The following is a 12,240-nucleotide window of genomic DNA, read 5'->3' on the forward strand; positions in this document are numbered from 1 at the left end:
GCTCCTGAACTCTCCTTCCAACTTCGGCCCTAAATAACGACATTGTCCACTTGTTTTTAACTTTAGCATATTATAATGAGGTTATAAATGGTGCGCTCGGGTATTTGGTTGCGGATATAATAAGCATATTTGGGTGAAATAATCACCTCGCTTCGCTCGGTGATTATTTCCCGCCAAATATGCTAATTTTCACCCCAGAGGTCTTATATCCGCAACCAAATACCCTCGCTTGCCGTTTATAACCTCTAATTCTGGGAGAGGCACAGCATGCTGTTAATTTTGGATTTTACATTGTCATTGATTTTGAAGCCGACTAAGTATATCATTGACTTGGAAGGCACCATGAGTATCACTAATTTGGAAGGCACCATGAGTATCATTGATTTGGAAGGCACCATGAGTATCACTGATTGAATAGCTTTGGACGACACCATGAGTAGAAGACACCGTATCATTGACTTGGAAGACACCATGAGTATCATTGACTTGGAAGACACCATGAGTATCATTGACTTGGAAGACACCATGAGTATCATTGATTTTGGAAGACACCATGAGAATATATTGATTTGGAAGGCACCATGAGTATCACTGATTGAATTGCTTTGGACGACACCATGAGTAAAAGACACCATGAGTATCATTGATTTGGAAGGCACCATGAGTATCATTGATTTTGGAAGACACCATGAGTATCATTGATTTTGGAAGGCACCATGAGTATCATTAATTTGGAAGACACCATGAGTATCATTGATTTTGGAAGACACCATGAGTATCATTGATTTTGGAAGGCACCATGAGTATCATTAATTTGGAAGGCACCATGAGTATCATTGATGTGGAAGGCACCATGAGTATCATTGATTTTGGAAGACACCATGAGTATCATTGATTTTGGAAGGCACCATGAGTATCATTAATTTGGAAGGCACCATGAGTATCATTAATTTGGAAGACACCATGAGTATCATTGATTTTGGAAGACACCATGAGTATCATTAATTTGGAAGGCACCATGAGTATCATTGATTTTGGATAACATCATGAGTATCATCGGTTTTGGAAGGCACCATGAGTATCATTAATTTGGAAGGCACCATGAGTATCATTGATTTTTGGAAGGCACCATGAGTATCATTGATTTTGGAAGACACCATGAGTATCATTGATTTTGGAAGACACCATGAGTATCATTGATTTTGGAAGGCACCATGAGTATCATTGATTTTTGGAAGACACCATGAGTATCATTGATTTTGGAAGGCACCATGAGTATCATTGATTTTTGGAAGACACCATGAGTATCATTGATTTTGGAAGACACCATGAGTATCATTGATTTTGGAAGACACCATGAGTATCATTGATTTTGGAAGGCACCATGAGTATCATTGATTTTGGAAGGCACCATGAGTATCATTGATTTTGGAAGGCACCATGAGTATCATTGATTTTGGAAGACACCATGAGTATCATCGGTTTTGGAAGACACCAATAGTATCATTGACTTGGAAGATACCATGAGTATCATCGGTTTTGGAAGACACCATGAGTATCATTGATTTTTGGACGACACCATGAGTATCATTGATTTTAGAAGGCACCATGAGTATCATTGATTTTGGAAGACACCATGAGTATCATTGATTTTGGAAGGCACCATGAGTATCATTAATTTGGAAGGCACCATGAGTATCATTGATTTTGGAAGACACCATGAGTATCATTGATTTTGGAAGACACCATGAGTATCATTGATTTTGGAAGGCACCATGAGTATCATTAATTTGGAAGGCACCATGAGTATCATTGATGTGGACGGCACCATGAGTATCATTGATTTTGGAAGAAACCATGAGTATCATTGATGTGGACGGCACCATGAGTATCATTGATTTTGGAAGAAACCATGAGTATCATCGGTTTTGGAAGACACCATGAGTATCATTGATTTTGGAAGACACCATGAGTATCCTTGACTTTGAAAACACTTTGAATATCGTTGATTTGGCAGATACCATTAGTGTCATAGATTTGGAAGACACGATGGGTATCATTGTCTTTGGATTACACCATGAATATCAATGACTTTGGAAGACACAATGAACATCACTGACTTTGGAAGACAACGAGTACTGTAATTTTGGAAGACATTCAGTATCACTGACTTTGGAAGACACCTGGGTATCATGGCTTCATAAGACACATGAAGTATCTTATTTTGGAATGGACAGGTGCCATTAACTGTGGAGCTACCCACCAGAGGAAATGCTTATGAACATTTAAGGTAGCTTTCCACATTTACTGGGGTATTTTATGTCGAAAACACAGAAATTTGTTTTTCCCTTAAAAGTATTCCTGTAATATTGATCTTCATGTGTGAAGAATATCATGGTCTGAAAGCTTCTGTTTCTGGCAGAAATTTTGTGATAAAAATTTACAAGAGGAACAGATGCACGTTTTTGTGTTTTGAGATTACTGCTAAGTCTTGATTGGCAAGGATTTAAGCTAAGCCGCAGCTCCACATTATTGTTGCATGCACTTGGACAACATCCGCTGTGAAAATCCCATTGACACCTACTGTAACTGCGTGTGTCAAGATCATCATCACTGATCGTGTGTATGCGTAGTGATTAGGCGCAGAACGGTGGATCGTACGTTTTTCTCATAGGGGTGGCCGCTCCCGAAAGATGGCAACTTCTGAGTATTAGCAACACAACGAGGCCACGCGTGACATTTTGACGATTTTATTTCAGGTTTAGTACGGATCACAAATAGCAGCATATATCGAGTGTTACAATCTACAGCATGAGTAATGGCAGGACCTGTAGTTATTATCAAATAAAAGTGCTAAAAGCACGAATAGTTAATACTCTGTCTAAATCTTACAGCTAATCCGTCATAATTATGCATAATCTCTTCCTGGGCACTCCTCAAGTTTATTCAGTCATTGACCACTGTGTACATTATGCTCTGAGAGGGTACATCGCTCCCGAAAATCGCTCTTTTTAGCCTTATTTTAACCGCTCTGACACTGATTTCAATGAGTGAATATACTGTTTTGGCTAAAACGTTGATAGCACTATCTTGTTTTGGTGTTTTATCTGTCGAGTAAATTGTTTATGGCCGTTCATAAAGCAAAAGACCTAACCAATTTACTAAATCGCCCTTTTCTCAGTTCGGCATTTTGTCACTTTACAGCACGCTCAAAAGAGTTTAACTCGAGAACGCGTGAACGGAAGTCCACCAGATTTTCACAGATGTTTGTCGAATAGGTTGTCTCTAAAACCGTGTCTCAGTTTTTTAATGTAGGTCTTTAGAGTCGAGTTATCGCTGCTTAATTAGACGGCATTGTGAGACTAATCGGTTGATAAACTTTGATTCAGCACTGTGAAAAAACTAAGGCTTTTTTCAAAAATCTGAGACACGGTTTTGTAGCCAGTATTCTGAAGTGCAATTACTCGTTGACACCTAGACAATAGCCCCCTTCCACACTGACTTAAACTTTTTTACGTCAGTTTACCCAATTTCTTTACACTTTCACTAAAATCTTCATGAAAATTCATTGCCCATTAATTTTCTTGATTAAACAAAAAATTCATAGAAATAACTTTCAGGTGATATATAAAACTTGGGTAGAAATACACAACTTGATGGCAAATTTCACACTTGAAAAGAGGTTGTTGCAAAGGCGGAAAGCTACCTTAAAGTGTTGTATCAGTTACATGAAAGGTTTATAACATAATATTCTTGCAATATTTCTTGTACTTAGCCAGCTGTGTTACAAACTCAAGTTTTGAAATCATAATATTATGATGCACATATGTGCAAAATGTGTTGACTTACAAAAAGAACAAATTCAGTCTTTGCAATATATCACTAAAATATCACAGCAATCACACTAGCAATCTGATTGTGCATATTAGTAAAAGATGCAAACAGCATTGACCAGGATACTTGCGGTAAAGATGAATTCATTGCATGGTCTTTTTAACTATTATTCAAAACTAATTATGAAAACCTTTTTGCTTAGAAAAGTAGATGACATAGACATGCTATCAATTAAAACATTTAAAGCGGAATATATTTCATTTACACTAATGATCAAGTTTTCTTTCAATTTCTGAATGTTGAAGCTAAACAAGTTAGATGATGTAAATTAAGTTATTTCACACATAGCATACATGATTTCCCTTAACACTGGAAAGGAAACAAGCAAAAAGTCAGTTAAAAATTACTTTAATCCAAGTTTCACCAAGCAAGAAGAATAACTAAATAGTACAGAAGTAGCAAAGAATGGAAAAGAAAGTTGAATGGACACTTACTCTACAGACCTGGTGTGTCTCAGGTGACTACATTAGATCCAAGAGGGAACAAAAGAAAATATGGAAGGAGGGAGAGGTTAACAGAATGTGACAAGCTGAATTGCAGAATGAATTAGTCTGAAAATTTTATATCAGGATTAAACTTTCATGGAACATCTAGATGATTTTGCTTTACACATGAGATGAAGAAGAACAGACTAGCATAATGTCTGGAATATTTTGTCATGATTTAGAGGATTAGCAGTAGGAAGGAAAATATGAAAGTCTACTGTAGAGAGCTAAAAAGATCATGTAAAACAGAAAGATCTTGGTGACTTCTGTCTGGGGAACTGACAGAAATTTAGTTTCAATCAACAAATTTTACAGCTGCACTCTTCTAAGTTGACGAAATCAAGAATCTTTACACATGAAAAGTATCTGAGCAAATTAAAGCTACGAAAAAGAACAGGTACATAAAAGTAAATTTCAACATCCTAAGCTACAGGTCAGCACCACTTGTACACAAAATGAAATTGTCCATGTCGGCACAGCATTGTACCCGATGTGCCTTCTGAAATGACACAAAACAAGAATTTCTCACAGCATTCAGGATAACGCAATCCAGGCATTATTGAATTTGAGTTCTTGGAGATGTATCATAAAGATGTAAAATTTTCCAATAACAGCATTGACCATTATCATACAGAGTGCAAGGAACAAGATTAGGTCCCTCCAACAACAGCCTTTGCATCAACCTTTTTTTATATTTCTGTGGAGCAGAAGATCAATGATGAAGTGATGGTCTGTAAAAAATGTTAAAATTGCTAGATGGTGCACTAACACTCGACCAGTATTCAAATAACAAGGATTCCGCACCACACATGAAAATTAAGTGTTAACTATATGTTTGGACTTGGGGAAAGTAGACTGACTGACTGATTGGAACCAAAACAAAACATAGGGCCAAAGTCCCTGAAGCTACTATAGACATGGATACAAAATTAAGTATTTCCTGGCTGTATGAAATTATCTCACTAAGGTCATCCTAGGGACATGTAAACCAAATATTAAAGCTGTCTGACCAGCGGTTTTGAAAAAACAAGCGACTCAACAGTTGACAGAGCTCTGCTGTGTTATGTAGAGAATAACCTTTTGTGACACATGTATTGATGAGGAAGGGGATATCTTTGATAGCTTATTTCAGGATGACCTGACCAAAAATGGAAAAAAATTCCGTAAAAATACAGATTTGCATATTTCATCAGACTTTATTAGTCTATAATAGCAAATAAACGAGAGTTAATTACATTCTAATTAAAGTAAACAAGACTTGCTTAAATCAAGATTTACGTCATAAAAAAACAGCATATCTGTCAGGTTATAAAGAATCTTGAGCTGGTTATCTTTTAATATCAGTATTTTCATCCTATTAACCAAGCACATTTTAACTTTCAAATTAACATTGTAAGTAAGTTCTGTTGAATAAGTTGAGACTGTGGATAAGTTGAGACTGGAGGGCTCAGAGAAAGACACACTGAGAGACAAATGTTTGAAACTTAAGAAAGGTTCAAGGTCATCAAAAGCATTATAAGGAATCATGTTACACTTTCATTGCACTGTTTACACAGATTGCATAATTGCTATAAATAGCACACGAGGAATCTTACAGCCCAGCTTTACCATAAAAACACTATCACTTTGACCACTCTTTTAATTGACCACTCTATTTTTTTCCTCAAAAAGTAATCTTATTTTATCCTTACCAAGTCAACCATAATGGAAATTAGAACTTTCTCTATCTCTATTTATTTGACCACCCTATCATGACAAACTATTATGAGCAATTTCTTTTAGATAACATAAATGGTGGTTCAGAATATATCAAAGTTGGGATTCAGGAAAGTTGCCTTTACATGTTTTAATCCTCAATTCACTATGAACTGTCAAAAAAAGTTGAACTTTCTGATAATTCCACACTAAAATTATTTTGGCTTTGATGATTTCCTAATTTATTCAATTATTTAAAATTATATTAATTATTTTTTCTGGGTGAATTGATAGGGTTTATACAGTACAAGAATTACATACAATGTAAGTCAAACTTTGACCAAAAATCACAAAAAAAATTCCTTAAAAATACACATTTGCATATTTCATCACAATTTGAACAAATCTAAGTTGGGTTATCCCTAGGGACCTGTATACCAAATAACAAAGCTGTCTGACCAGCGGTTATGAAGAAGAAGATAGTTTACCAAAAACGCCTTTTTTGGCATTAACTTGCCTATTTTCAACAATATCAAAAAATAAAAAAAAATAGTTTGTCAAAATCATATTTTTCATCTACACAACAAATATCAAATCAGTAAGTACTGCGGTTCTCAGATATTTGAGTGGACGGACGCCTCACAAACGGACATACATACATACATACATACAGACTGACGACGGACGCCGGACGGATACCCATTCCAGTAGCTTCTATAGACTATAGTCTATAGTAGCTAAAAACAACAGAATGCAAGTTGTCCTCTCATTTTTGGGCAGAAGCCCTAAAACAACACAATATCTTTTTGTTGGTGGCTTTATCATACCATTTTTTTTTCCTAAATATATTATCACTTTGGTATACACACTAATATTGTGATTGCAACAAATAAGTCAAACCTCTTCATTGAAACACAGATTATAACACAAAGACAGTCGTAAATTAAAGAGGCAGGAGAATTGACAGGGGATTTGTACACATCAAAAGTATGTTGGGGCATTTGAAGGGATTTGGGGACTTAACGGGGAACACTCTGATTGATATGAAATATGTGTTGGATTGTCAATTGATCTGTGATTTTTGGCATATTTTTGGAGGCTTTATTTTGTGTAACTACTGCAGTTTCTCGTTCTACTCCCTGACGCATGATAAACAGGCCAGTTTTAAGCTTATCAATACAGCCTTAGAGTCAGCATTGTTATTGTTCAAACTTGAATTCAAGTCTGGACTAGAATACATTTGTCATCAATAACAATGATAACAGTCTTTGCACATACAGAGTATTTTGCCAAATAGAATATTTGTTATTCTAGCATGCTGTGAAGAGCTTAACAATAAACTGCAGTTGATACACAGAACAAATCATACATGATTGGCCAAAAGGTACAGCCAATGTCCCCTTTATAAACTTATGTTAATTATGTTCAGGTTTCCTGATAGGTTAGGGAAGTCATCTTGTTACAAAACCTTCAATAAGCGATTGCTTTGTTCTATTTTACAAGATAAAGTTTTCCTGTCTGAGAAAATATGTCAAACCAGTGCTCTCTTCTGTGGAAGAGAAAGATACATGCACACCAAAAAATCTTTTCATTTCAAATTCAGGCAGGTTTTATTTTGACAGGGGATTTAAAAGTTACAGCAAGTCAGAAGAGGGCATTTGAAGGCATTTTGATTTTGTATTTTGGATTCCCCAGCCTTACCACAAAGCCTGCAGAGTCAAATAAACTATGCACGATTTGAATGAATGAATGTGAATGAATGTTTCTTAGGTGAACACGGCTTTCAGTCTTTGTTTTTTACATTGTGAATGAACCATGTAACAGGTACAGACATTCTGAATGAATGGTTGCTACCAAGGTATCCAGAAAGTGGGACTCTCTCTTACAAAGCAGAACACACTTCAGAAAGAGGATAATACAAGAATGCAAGGCAACGATTAAAAGTGTCGTGAGAAGATTACATAGTAATGAGACAAGAGAGAAAGAATCCAGCCAATCAGTGTACTGTAAGTGCACCGTACTGGACCACAAACGCCAATCACTCCGGACAGCATATTGTGGGTCATTTTGAAACGGGACTTATTAGTTTGGGCACAAAAAACCAAAAACTCATTATGTGGTTATTCACATCAGTTTCATGTATGGCTAAAAGCAGGTCTAATGTTTGTTATACTATGGATGGACTTCAATTTACTGTGATTAGACATTTAAAGTTGTCAAAATGTTGTGCATACACACCTTTTTGATCTCTTTTCTTGAGTTTGACTTTTTCTTCGTAAATCCTCCTGATGAAATCAAAACAAGGAAACACATATAACACACATCATTCTGTGTTATGGTTAGGAGTTACAAATCTACAAATTCAGTGCTTGACTTGTACAATTGTCGCCAACAAATCACTTAATGTCTCACATCAATCAAGGAATAAAACACAAAAATAGCTCTGTGTTACATTCATATCAATGTAAGTTACAAATCAATCAAAATCAATGTGACAAATGAAGTGACAAATGTCAGATACCTCACAAACTGTTACTGTTACACTTAAGGTAGAACACACCCCGGGGACAGATATTCAAACTTTCAAACTTTTAATAGGGAGTTCAGTGAAAATTTTAACTCCAAGATGGCTTTCTTTTACAGATAGAAATATTTATGTATCAGAGCAAGTTATAATTAAAAAAAATATCAAAATTGGTTCACTGGTTTTCAATATATGTGCATTTTAATGAGTCAAAATTTGCCAATTTTCAGTCAAAATGTCCTTAAAAATGCCATTAATGGCAAATTTCTGAAGTTTGCAGGATCAGAAACATCAAATTATACTGATATTTACAAGTATTTTCTTCATTTTTTCAAAGAATTTTACCTACTCTTATAAAAATTGCAAGATTCATGAAAGATTAATTCTATGACTTTTACACAAGCTCAACTAAACTTGTATAAAACTTTATCTGACTTAGTTTTTTTTTTGCACGGCACCATGGGAAAATTTGGATTTTTGCAATCTTTGATGATCCGTATCTCAATCAGGATTCATCTTATTGTAATGGAATTTCTAGAAATTATTGAAATATATTTGCAGATATAGATAATGCCCTTAGTTTTTGAAATCTAAATTACAGTTTAATTTCCAAGGAGGTCAAATATGGCAAAAACTAGCATTTTATATAGCAAGTATGGTGGCCATATTGGATTTCAAAGGCGGCCATATAGAATTGACATTTCCTTGGTGGCAGTATTTGTTTTAGTACTGGCAAGTCCCTGAAAATCAGTTAAGTCACTCTGTAGTAAGTAAAAATAGGACTCTGTAGTGCCTGTGATTTTTTAAAACATTATAAAACTAATATCACAACTAAAAAAGTAAATACAGTTATTTCTAGTAAGCAACAATTGACATCACTCAAAGCCTTGGATCAGCCGTTTTTTTGCCTGTGTTGAGCAGAAATAAATGATGAAGAAAATGACTTAATAAAGTTGCTAGATAGTATTATTTGTACAACAGCCACTCCCCTGGTAGTCCATTGACAAGAATTTCATTTTAAACTTTGGTATGACATGCTTGGAAAGATTGACTGACTGACAGACTGACTGACATGACTGACCAGCAAAAAAAATCAATGTACATTGTCGCCCCACATACACATGCAACTTAAGCAAATTGGGAAAGATCACATTATCAGTACTGCTGTCAACTATTAAAACGGCTTTATTGAAGGACAAGAAAACACTCCTTTTTAGTTTGCTTTACATAAAATACCTTCCCTTGAAACAATCATGGCTCTACCTCATCTCCTTGGGGAACTTGCCATGCTCGTAATAATGAATATATATATATATATATATATATATATATATATATATATATATATATATATATATATATATATATATATATATATATATATATATATATATATATATATTCATATCACAGATTTATGAATTACAAAGAAAAACATTTTAGAATCTAGGAAAGAACACTCATGGGTATTCAGTTCTAGGCAGATAACGGCAGTCACTTGGAAGACGTGTCATTTTCTGGACATGACAAACAGTCTTGTAACTCTTCCAGTAAATCTTCGAGTTGCATGCATGTTATCATATACTATACTGTTATTTATACATAATTTATTTTATAATCTATCTGAAGTTTCAAGTGAAAAAAAGAATTACAAAAATGCAAATGATTCTGACAAAAGAAACAAAATCCATTTGATAGCGTGATTCTAACCTTTTATTTGACATCAATGAATCAAGAACTTAATATCGTTTGAACACAGTTCAGGAAACTAGGTCAACTCAGTCTCATGCACGGAACGATCAGCTGATCGCGCGACCACCTAAAAGAGTTTACCCAACAGAATTGACAAACGCCGACTAAAAAGCACATTTGACATGAACATATTTCCCTGGCTTTGAGAGTTGATAATTTTACAAATAAAAAGAAATGAATGCTTTGATCAGTTGACCCCAGTAGTTTGTGTCGATAACGTAAAGTTCGCCGATTAAATAGCAAGCATGTGCAGAAAAAAACACCAAAATAGGAATATTCACAGATTAATATACCTTTCGTGAGTAATTTACAGCGTAAAACCCACATTTCGTCGTACACAGGGCTCAAAAACGTACATGGCAAATCAGAACGGCCTCTGGCAACGAAACCCTTTCTGAAAATGACATTGACAGCTATGAGCTTCAAGCCATACCATTTTTTGTCTCCCAATGAAACAAAAAAAAACATCCTGTCTCGGAAAAATAGCATAGGAGTGAAGAATATTTTATTGTTCCTATTGTTTTCATGTTTCTGAATGGAAAATGATGAGGGAGTAAATTTGACAGTGCCGAGAGAAAACCGTAGCTCTAAGCAGATCGTGCATTGTTCGCGTTGAACAGTGGCCAGCTGTTTTTGCACCCGATCACCGTACTACAACTTCAGTCATGATGAGAAGGAATTTTCGCTCAAAAAGCCAGGGTGGATCTCGTTAATAAAATTTACCAAAAATGTGTTCTATAACTAGTAAAAATAATGATCTTAACTGATTATTTCCGACACAGATCCATACCTGCGATGTATAGAATAGTAAAACCTTCTGGAAGACTTTGACCTGAATATATTTACATGTTGGCTATGACGTACCCTACATTTCACATATCATCTTACAGTTCATTTTATTTGCTTTCATCTGAGGCAATTTTAAAAGCTCTACACCCATTGGCTACATCCTGGCTTTTTCGTTTATTAAAGATACCCCCGCCGTCTTTTCGGTGCCGTGTATTGTTGCAGTCATGCACAGACAGACTTTGGCCCACTTTCCCGGTGGGAGAGTGAAGATATCAAAGAACGACACCAACAGATAAAGTTTAGAAGCTCGAAGAAACGAGAGTTCACTCAATTTTTTGACATTTTATTTTTATTTGCGAGATCGAGAATGTGAAATATGAAAGGTTTAAAAATCAATAACATCGTACAGTGTGCGTTGGTTCATACGGCGGCCATATTGGATTCTGAACTCCCTACTTTTAAAATTCTTTTCTGATATACCATATGTGGGGGTTCATTTTAAAGCTCTTGGTGTGAGAAAACTTCATTTGAATAGTTTTTCAAAATTCAAAAATTTTATTTTTCTCCAGAGAGTTAACACAGGAATGGCAGCCATTTTGAATTTAAATATCTGTAAATCTTGGATTATTTGTTTATCTAGTACCAAACTTTGCACGGTGACATCCAATTTTTATTCTGGTTTTGAAAGAGACTGGTTGATAGATTCCTTCAAGAAAGTTTGAGCAAAAGTTTAAATCTTTCACTTCCGAGGCACATACAACCGTAATAAATGTACAGCTGAAAGTTACACAATTGTTAAAATTAAATCACTGTTATACATAAAGTACTCAATGTTAAAAGCAAATAACTCTAGTGTTACACATTCAAACATGAATCACTAAATGCTACAGTTATTCACAACAGGAGTATACTCACATGAGTTCTGAGACTTCCAGATCTGACAACTTTGTTAGACTTTTCCTGCCTTTCACCATCTGCAAGTACCTCAGGGCTTTCACTTCTTGGTGTTACAGGACTTGGAATTTCCTTTATTTCCTGTAGTTCCTCCATTTCTTCCACAATCTTACCCACTTTATTGCTGCCTCTGAGATGAGCTGCCAG

General features: G+C 35.3%; 1 protein-coding gene across 43 annotated transcripts in view; it reads right to left on the bottom strand.

Moving 5' to 3' along the window:
* The window catches only part of LOC139125550 (rho guanine nucleotide exchange factor 11-like), a 244,373-nt gene that overhangs the window by 46,605 nt on the left and 185,528 nt on the right, over window positions 1-12,240 (bottom strand). For 22 of the 43 annotated variants that reach the window (XM_070691622.1, XM_070691635.1, XM_070691639.1 and 19 more), the window contains 3 exons: window positions 12,055-12,233; window positions 8,313-8,359; window positions 4,329-4,355 (listed from right to left, as the gene is read on the bottom strand). In XM_070691622.1, the coding sequence (XP_070547723.1) occupies window positions 4,329-4,355; window positions 8,313-8,359; window positions 12,055-12,233 (253 nt within the window). The remainder of the gene's footprint in view (window positions 1-4,328; window positions 4,356-8,312; window positions 8,360-12,054; window positions 12,234-12,240) is intronic. The other 21 variants (XM_070691626.1, XM_070691638.1, XM_070691637.1 and 18 more) reach the window with 1 other exon arrangement.

Source organism: Ptychodera flava (assembly GCF_041260155.1).
Source record: "Ptychodera flava strain L36383 chromosome 3 unlocalized genomic scaffold, AS_Pfla_20210202 Scaffold_25__1_contigs__length_14229661_pilon, whole genome shotgun sequence".
NCBI lineage: Eukaryota > Metazoa > Hemichordata > Enteropneusta > Ptychoderidae > Ptychodera > Ptychodera flava.